The 9,909-nt window shown below is 30.8% G+C and overlaps 1 protein-coding gene across 6 annotated transcripts in view; it reads left to right on the forward strand.

Moving 5' to 3' along the window:
* Khc-73 (Kinesin heavy chain 73) overlaps positions 1–9,856 on the forward strand; it is a 121,245-nt gene extending 111,389 nt beyond the window's left edge. For 2 of the 6 annotated variants that reach the window (XM_067283727.1, XM_067283729.1), the window contains 13 exons: positions 60–113; positions 296–448; positions 522–599; positions 682–868; positions 1,194–1,262; positions 2,342–2,460; positions 2,532–2,687; positions 2,757–2,917; positions 6,597–6,786; positions 6,887–7,091; positions 7,599–7,805; positions 7,877–8,059; positions 8,150–9,856. In XM_067283727.1, the coding sequence (XP_067139828.1) occupies positions 60–113; positions 296–448; positions 522–599; positions 682–868; positions 1,194–1,262; positions 2,342–2,460; positions 2,532–2,687; positions 2,757–2,917; positions 6,597–6,786; positions 6,887–7,091; positions 7,599–7,805; positions 7,877–8,059; positions 8,150–8,364 (1,977 nt within the window). In that variant the 3' untranslated portion in view covers positions 8,365–9,856. The remainder of the gene's footprint in view (positions 1–59; positions 114–295; positions 449–521; positions 600–681; positions 869–1,193; positions 1,263–2,341; positions 2,461–2,531; positions 2,688–2,756; positions 2,918–6,596; positions 6,787–6,886; positions 7,092–7,598; positions 7,806–7,876; positions 8,060–8,149) is intronic. The other 4 variants (XM_067283728.1, XM_067283730.1, XM_067283731.1 and 1 more) reach the window with 3 other exon arrangements.
* The last annotated feature ends 53 nt before the right edge of the window (positions 9,857–9,909 follow it).

The following is a 9,909-nucleotide window of genomic DNA, read 5'->3' on the forward strand; positions in this document are numbered from 1 at the left end:
AAATGCTGGTGATTGTAACTATTTATATATTTATCTTAAATAAATTGATTCGACTTTAGGACTTTTTGAATACTTGCGGAGTAACTTATGAAGTGGTATCAAATATTCCTAAGGTAAGGTAGCTTTGAATATATTAAATGTTCAAATAATCGCTCAGAATCCAAATGGCTAACAATTTCTTTTGGAATGATGATAGTTATAAATACTTTAAATTCAATTTTATGAAGTTAGCCTTTCAGATTTTAATTTAGAAATTAGATTTTCTAGTATGAGAGAATAAGTTTCTTCTTTTCAGGCATCAGAGGATCCAGAGGATCGCGAGTCTCTAGCACTTATGGCTGCATCAGGTGAAGACGCAGCCACCAACGATGGCGAGAGTTACATAGAAAAATACACTCGCGGTGTCTCTGCCGTCGAAAGTATACTTACACTAGACAGATTAAGACAGGTATGGACATTCATTCATTGTAAATATAACAAAAAAATCAGTTTACAATATCTTCATGTCTTTCTTATTACAGGAAGTTGCAATGAAAGAACTGCTAGCTGCACAAGGCAGACCTTTAAGGAAAACTGCCAGTGTACCTAACATTGCACACGTTAGTACTTATTTATTTATAATCTAATTAGTATCTTTTACAATGAAAAGATTATTTATAAATAATTTGAATAAATTTTCAGATTGTACGACTAGAAACTTCACCTACTAAATTGGAAGATCAACGACTTGCAGAATCAGCGTGCGATCTTTCTTTCCATGCATCTTGTGATAATTTAGATCGTTTCTCTTCACGCACCATCAGCGTGAAGGAAAACAACAAAACATCTAGTAACATTTCTGGTCCAACCTCCAATTCTTTTGGTCTGAGTATGTTCGTTTTTTTTATATCATCTTTTTTTAATAAGGATAAATCATTTCTTTTGATTTATAAAAGCATTTTATTTATCAACTTATAAAAATTTTAAAAAAGGACATTAAACTTTTCTTCTGTTACTATTCTTTCAATGCCTTTCTTTTTCTATTAATGTTAATAACATAAATTTTATATATCGTATTTTTGAAATTAAAGTTTTTGAGTAAATTCTTTTTTGAAAAAATTAATATCTGGTAAGTAAGAAAGCCAGATAGTTTAAGATTATTTATGGACGAAGGACAATATTCTTTTTTTTTTTTTGTTTTTTTTTCCTTGCAGCTCGTCCAACCTTCTTGAACCTCAATTTCAATCTGAACTTAAGCCTTCGACAGGCCACTACGTCCAAATGTATGTTGATTTTACAAATTACTAGCAGTGTCGTTTTGCATGACCGCTGCTGCACATCTTGGCCTGGCAAAAATACATATATATATTATATAAATAATATATTTATATTGTTGCAGTTAATAAAACTGCCACTCTGCTCTCTTTCTCTATCTATATTTTTTTTTTAAATAAAATTTTATTTTCAAAAACTATTGCAATCTATCAATTTGCACTTAGATTGCATGATATTTGCATAATTGCATGATTGTAACCAAGATAAAAGAAAAAAAATTTGTGATAATTGTTACTTGCACTTCCCTTTTTTTTCATATCTGTTATAAAGGTGTTCTGTAGTGTTTACTGTTTATTAAATGGGAGAAAGTTTGAAGTTGTTTACTGTATGATAATATGCTGTAATATAATTTACTATAGTGTTGTCAAGTGATATAAATGACCTTATATATAAATTTATATATATTATATTTATATATTTAAGAGTAAATATATGACATAATGTTTTTAGTCTGTTTGTAGAAGCATATGCGTTATTCTATTGTTCTTGATTATCCTTAACATAAAACTATATCATTTCTACACACAGGATGTTTCAGTGTACATCTTAATTAAAGATAAAAGCAAGTCCCAATTGTTAATATTGTCTGTAATTTTATGCTATTAAAATAATATGTATTCACAAATGTAGTAATGATAAATCTTGGTGAGGAAGTGCATCCTACATTTAATAAACAGTTCCAAGTATTAAAAACTTTGCAAATTAATTAATCATATTTAATAAATTTTGTTAAATTTATTAAGTACAATTAATTAATTTTGATACAAAATGAACAAAGAAACTATATTTATATATTCTTTAAAATATGTACAATTTTATATGCCTTTATCTTAAAAGAATAGTTTTATTTTAAGGATATTCAATAGTTTTATTTAAATCACTTTTCCAAAGGCTTTATTGCTTTTTTAAACTTTTCATAAAATAAGTTACTTTTTGTTGCTAATTTTTCTTTTTTTTATTGATGATGATTAATTTTATATATTAGAATGTTATATTATCTATTATTATTTTGTTTTTACCCTTTAAGTAGCAGGCCCACTGAGTGCCATTACTCCTCAGCCCACAAAACTAGTCAAGCCAATGAGGACGTTATTAGAAGAACAGAGAGAAACGAGGCCGCTTTTGTATCGGGAAGATTCCGAAGAGGTGAACTTTTTACTTTTGGGTTTTTAATATTTCTTTGTTTCGATAATTTACAAATTGTATAAATTTTGTAGTCTGCAGACGAAGAGGAAAATAAAGTCGAACCAGCTCAAGAGAGTGACGAAGAATTTACCGAATTTGCATCATATAAGGGAACAGAAAGCGATGCAGCTGTCGATAAATCATTAATGCAGCACTCTTCGACTGCTGAAAGTTTGTTAGAATTACAGGTAATATTTCTTACATATTCCATATTAAAAGTTGTTATTGTTTGTTTGACACTTACAACTTGTTCACAGACAAAAGTTGGAACACCAAGCATCATTTCCAGTGGTTACGGATCTCAAGCATTATCCACCACGCCAGTATCCAGTGAAGATTCTGTATCACTGCGTAGCTGTAGTGTAGAAGAAACGCCCGATACCGATGCAACAAAACAAATTCACAGTATTATTGATAGGTAAATATCATCACTCTATTCTAATATTTTATTTCATACGATTTGACTTCAGATATATCTTTTGAAAAGCACTATTAACAAATTATTGATATGTGCAATATTAACAAAATGTGCACATATCTACAGAATATTAATATAATGAATAAATGATTTTAAAAATACAAAATATAAACTATATCACAATTCGGTGGCCACGGCCAGATGCCAATGTAGTTAAGGCAACCAGATCCAGGATTCCAGAAAATCAATTCCTTGGATTTTTTACAAGTGCATTCCCTCATGTCCTGATCACCCCATATCACAATATTTGATTAGCAAAAGATCTAATACTAGATTATTAATAAGCTATAAGCATGGGATTATCATCATAATTTCATTACTTTAATTAGCCCAATAAATGATCTGTAAATGATCTAGCATTAGATCTTTAGCTAATAAAAATTTTTCAAATGACTTTTGATGAACTTTACTTAAATGCCTATACATAGATGATTAATTATAAGTTTTACATTATTTTTTATTCTTTTATTGTAATTAAATTTTTGTAACATGCTGCTGTTACCAAATGGTCTTGTTTCTCTGTGAATGAATTTTACAATGCAGTTTTGGCAATCTCTTGTTCTAGATAAAGTGTAGGGGAATGGTCTTGCATGGTGAGCATTAGAATCCTTCCTTTCCATATTTTATTACACTCAAACCTGTTTTTGTGCGATTTTTTATACGTGCAATGTGTTTTGTGCAGTATATCAATTTGATTGAAATTCATATACCGCACACAAAAAATCACACAAATAAAAAATTGCACAAAAATAGACCGCACAAAAACAGGTTTGAGTGTATTCCTATCTTCTTTCTGCATCTTTCTAGGTTAGACATATTAAAAGGCAATAACTGCTTTTGCACTAAGTTACATTTTATCAAACATATTGTTTCTTCATGATTAAAAATTGTACAAACTGATTTATTATTATATCATTTATTTGAAGTACAGATTTACATTATTATTGTAAAATATTTTATTGTGATTTGTGTTTATTGTGATGATAGTAACTTTATATTTATATACTAGAATAATTATTGTATATTTGGCCAAAGATACAGAGATAAAGCAATTTTATTCTGTTGATAAATGATATTTACAGAAAGAAAATCAATAACAAAGCAATATAACTATTAAACTCAATTATTATTGGATACATTCCATTCCCCTTATTATAAATTACAAACGTAGGCTGAAAGTTATGCCTCTACCTAAATAAATCCAATAATGAGTTGCCTAACTTTCCTGGCTGTTAAGTTTTTTATAATAAAATCTCATTTCAATTACTGATTATCAAATGACAATAAGTTTTACAATTGTTTATACCCTCAAAATTAATTCTAATAATGAGTAAAATCTTTATTAAGGCTGACCCCTCTTAAGATATGACGCATGATCCCCTCTATCTGGGGTCCCCACCCCGCAACTTTTTACTCTTCAAAATTTAATGGCATCAAAGCCCCTAATACACAAACTCCCATGCCAGTTTTGTTTAATCTTTATCCCATTCTGAGATATTAAAAAACATACACATATCCATGGAATTTTTTCCTCCTTTTTTACTTTTTTGGATTCAGGGGATCTCAAATCATCAAGATTTGTAAAAAAATCGAGGGTGAAATTTGATAATTCCAATATTTTCTCATGTTATACATATAACTGGAAAAGTAAAATGAAGGTAGTGAGATGTTTGAGTAAAACCAGTGACAGGCATATTGCAGTTTTGACTTATTCATTGAAGCTTAAACTATCATACCCATTATCTGGGCTCTTACCAACACATTTATCCATTGTCATGTGATGTCTATGGAGAAATCATTTTAGCAATCAAAAATTTGATAACTGCATATTGTTTGCACCAGAAATGAATAACCTTCCATTTTTATTGACAGTGAAATAGAATTTGAGATTTAAATTATCAATGGGTACAAGGTTATGTATGGTGGGAAATAACAATGACTGCATAGAACTGGTTTTATCTGGTCCTCACCACTCAAAAAAATATGACAAGACTTCTCAGTTTATCTCATACAGTTTTAATCAATGTATTTTAAATTTATTGTTTGAGCCTGCATATTAGAAAGCTTTGTATGAAGTATTTGAGGAAAATGTTTACAATAAGCAAATTCTACTGTAAGTTCCAAAATGATGATAAAACTTTGTAAGTTTTACAAAGTTTTATCATCATTTTGGAACTTTTTTTACGCTAACAATAGTAACCGACTGATAACATTTATTACTTGGAAATTTAATTGTAATGTTACTAATTAATTAATTCAGCCAGTGTTTATCTGATGTTTTTTTGTTATAGTAATTTAATAAAATGTTTATATTCATAATACTCCTAAAGGATACTCCAACGTATAATCACTAAGACTGATAATGTTTGCCTATAATCGGACACACATCGAGGTTGGTAGCATGAAAAGACAGTTTAAAAATGATCATTTACCTGCAGCTAATGATAAAATGTTTGATATTTTTAAAACTTCAAGTTGTTTGTTTTGTTTCATTTAATAATTGTTTGCTGGATGGCTTGATACATATTTTCTAGACAAAATCAATTGGATTTCATATAAACTGATACAAATAGTATCACTAAATACATAAATCTTATTTCATAATGTGAACTTTACTACATAATTTATTAGCAGTTTTCTTGATCAATTATTTAAGCCAAAAATTTGGGCAAAATAAAATTATTAAATTCCATAATTTAATTAATTAATTATGAGTAATATTTAATGTATGAATCCCTTTCGAGAGAAAAACATTTTTAGGGGTCCTAATTTTAATAATTTCCATGTTGCCACAACCAAGAGCAAATTTTAAGCTATATAAACATTTTTAATACATCATATTTCAGCTTAGGCTCTGATGCTCATGTGCAAATTGTGCAGCCACCTTAAATCTACTGAAGAATGTTCACAGATCACAGATGACTAGTATTTCTAGTGGAATGTGTTCCCATACTCACCCACAGTTCTCTTGAACGTTTTCTTGCATAACCAAGAACTTAAAAGGTTTGAAATCATGTGAAATCTGTACCTTACAGTAACTTCAGCATCCAGATTCCACTACACAATATTACAAAGTATGGAGCAAAATACATTCTTACTTCATTATCACTTAATCTGTTACAGTTGATCCCTCCATCATTGTATCAAGTAATGTTTCCATTTAGAACCATCAAGCCAATCAAAAGCTTTCTTGCAATGTTAAATTATTCATTGAAAGAAAGCTTTTGATTGGCTTGAACACATGAAACTATTGTTATCTATTAAGGTCAGTGTCTTGGGCAGGGATATTCTTAAGCCAATTGAGTTATGGCTAACAGATCCTGTTCAACAAAGTATAATTCTCAACTAGAGTTCTGCACTGTTCACTGTTGTAATATTAGAGGATTTCATCTATTAAATTTTTACACTATTATTAAAATTGTATGAAGTACTGAAAAATAGGGTCACTTTGCAGATGAATGTTTTGAAGATGTTAAGTAACAAATTGCTTTATTCTAAATGTGTAATCCCCAAAGACTGATATCATTCCTAAGAAAATAAACAAAGTTTATAATTTATCTAGCATATTACGTAGTTCTATTTTTAGTCATCTACATGACTAGTAATTTTTTTATTCTAGTGAGAAATCAAGGACGCATATCACAACAGAATGTGAAATACAGAGTCCAGAGGAACCTTTAAATATGGTTAATTCTCTGGAGACATCAGCCAATGTTTTAGATACAAGTGAAAATAGGAAGAACACGTCTGATAGTTTTGTGGAAGCCAGTAATGAGAATCATAACAATGATAGCATAAATGATTTACAGGTAATTTCTTCATTATAAATTTCAAACATATGTTTTAATTTAGTGTTTTTATTAATGATCAATTTGATGATTGTTGGTACATTCTATTAAAATATTATAGAATAATGTGAATAAAGAAACAGAAGAAAGTAGAAAAGAGTCAGTCCCTCCAGTCATGAGATCTCTGTCCATAGAGCAGCAAGAACGACGTTCTAAGCTAGCAGAACTTCAACTGGAAACTACACAGGTTGGGCCTCCAGTTGAATTATCTTCAAAAATAAATGGGGAGGATACAGAAAGTCAGAACAGTAATTTAGAAGATACAGGTGAACTTGCAACATCCTTGTTTGTTTTCTAGGTTAAATTTAAGCATTTTTCAGCTTTTTGTTTGAATAAACTAGAATTCATCTGATATTAAATATTACATTTTTTAATTATTTATCTTGGTACTTCAAAGCAACCCAGTTAATTCCATATATGTGGGTGTCAAAACTAAAGGGACATTGATAATTGCAACACATGTTGAATGTCCAGGATAGGTTAAACCAAAGTTAAAAGAGACTACTAGTGGGAGCCAGTAATCAACATTCAATGTCACCTTAATTTTACTGCCCACATGCAACCTTTAAAGCAGAAGTGTCAAAAATTTAGTTTATATTTTAAGCATTTTTGGAGTAACTGCTTCAGATTTCTTACAAATTAGCAAAGTTTACATCGAAAATAGAATAGAACTAAGTCTATTTTTACATATTCTGTATAAACTATAAAAACTGAAAATTGCTTAAACAGGAAACTCAACTTGTGTATCATTTTAAATAAAGGAATATTTTCAGATCAAGACGACAGCACTAGCTATAGTAGTTCTTTTGACAGTCGTAACGATTTGCAGCAAGCAATTGAAATGTCATTACCGTCTTGGATAATTCTTGGTGAAAGTGTTATGATTAGTCCGTATAATAAACTGGGAGTTGTTGCTTACATTGGTCCAACTGAGTTTGCACCTGGCGCCTGGATAGGCATTGAGCTTGATACTCCAACGGGTAAGTAATTTCTCGAATGCACTAACAAAACAAGTTTTATTCTTATCGAGAGGGAGAAAATTTCATTGTAGGTAAAAATGACGGTTCGGTTAACGGTATCAGATACTTCCAATGTAAGCCACGCTTCGGAATTTTTGTTCGTCCTGACAAACTTGTCTTAGATAAAAGGGGCCGAGCAATAAGGGCAGCTCGACAAAGTTCATCCACGTCTGGAGGTAAAGACGGTTTGTGGAGATCAAGGAGCAAAGGAGAAGGTAAACGCTAACCCAGTATTTTTAAATATAACATTTTGATAATTAAAGAAAATTAAATGGTACATTAATTAATTACGTTTGATACGCAAGGACTTTCATCCATTACCGATAATTCCATCCGGCGGAGTAGAAGTCGCGGAGAGGGCTTATCTATGCTCGGCACATCCTCAGACAATTTACGTCGAAGCAGAGGAGAAGGAATTGCCAAGTTATCCGAGCCATACCACGACGGGAACCGAAGTCACCACAAAGACGGAGGAAGTGACGGCATGAACAAACCATCAGGGTACCGTGGAAGGAAGTGAAAGAATGGGAAAGAGCACAGTCCAACAGTAGTTTGATTCCCTCTTTCAGACACAATTGTTCTCTCCAACAATTGAAACCAAGTGTTGGAGTTAACTCTGCCAGTAATTTAAGCCTTGAGATGAAGGTTCGGAATTGTAGGTATTTTCTCTAGTTTCTGCTATGTGAAAGTTACATCATACTTGTCCATTACTTGCTCTAGATAATATTTGCCAACATTTACCTTGCAAAACAAAACAAAAAAAATATATATATACATATTATATATATCATGTTTGATATGATTTTTTTATTTGGGTAAACAAACAAAATCCATTTTATGTTATTGTTGACATTATGAAATTTTATTAAGTTAATCATTGTCTATAGATGCAGCTATTTGTGCATTTTTATCTTATAGAAATCACTGTACATTGGGTGATCTGTTGTTTATATTGTTCTGATACAGTGATTTATACAGTTGAATTTCTTATTAAAGAGAATCAACAGGGGGTTATAGAAAAATAACTTGTATATTAGATGTATATGCAGGGGATTTTTGGCTTGTCTTCAGTTGCACATCCATCACTTGCTACTAGCTTGTTTTCAGAGCATTTTTGACAAATCTTTACCTCTTAAAATCCATTTACAGTTGGCAAGAAAGTCGATGGGAGTTGTAAATCTGTGATAATGGTTATACATTCCAGATGTACGTTGCCGGTTAGATCACTTGCTCAAAAGAAATCTTCAAAACTCGAAAGCACCCCTTCGGAAGGCCGTACAGCCAAAACTTCCATCATGATTGTGTTTAATTCTTTAAAGATGTTTTCCATTTTTTAAACTTTATTAGTATTTTTTTATTTTTTTTTTAAATTTTGTTTCCTCATTGACTGAAGACTGCCCAAAAACTTTATTTCTACAGATCTAGACTGGGTTAAAATAAAGATCCTGTCGTGTAAATATAACAAACTGGTAGTGTTGATGGTGGTTGTAATTTAAATCTCGTCTCTGTGAACTTGACTGTAAGTTTTCATCCATTTTCATGTGAAAAATTTATTGGTGTACATACTTTATACTAGATAAAACTGGTCGCAGCAAGAACTTTGGCAAGTGATAGATGTTCTATAAATGGATAGGTCACTGGATTTGTGATACCAGTATTCAAATAGTGTCAATTAACTAGAATAATGACCATTCCACCGTTCCATAGTGTATTAGTATGGTAGCTGCGAGGCAGTTTCCTTCGATATCACAGTGAACGTCCATTGTTTATTCATCTGTATTTTGTAGGAACTTTTACCCAGCCATGTCTGTGGATTTAAATTGTTATTTAATATATGATGGGACTTTAAATCAGAAAGTGTAATTATGTGGACTACCGTTAACTCCAAGTGTTAACATCTACTGGCAAGATTATTTGATAAAAAATAATTTCGGACCAGTAGGAAAAATAAAATCTTCAGTATCTCTCTGTCTGTGAATAAATTAAGTCAATAAACTGTTACTCCAGATAAAGTGCTTCTATGATTTTTTTTTTCTTGATTAGAAATGGTAATGCCGAACACGTG

Source organism: Centruroides vittatus, unplaced genomic scaffold (assembly GCF_030686945.1).
Source record: "Centruroides vittatus isolate TY-2023 unplaced genomic scaffold, ASM3068694v2 scaffold_1015, whole genome shotgun sequence".
Lineage (NCBI taxonomy): Eukaryota > Metazoa > Arthropoda > Arachnida > Scorpiones > Buthidae > Centruroides > Centruroides vittatus.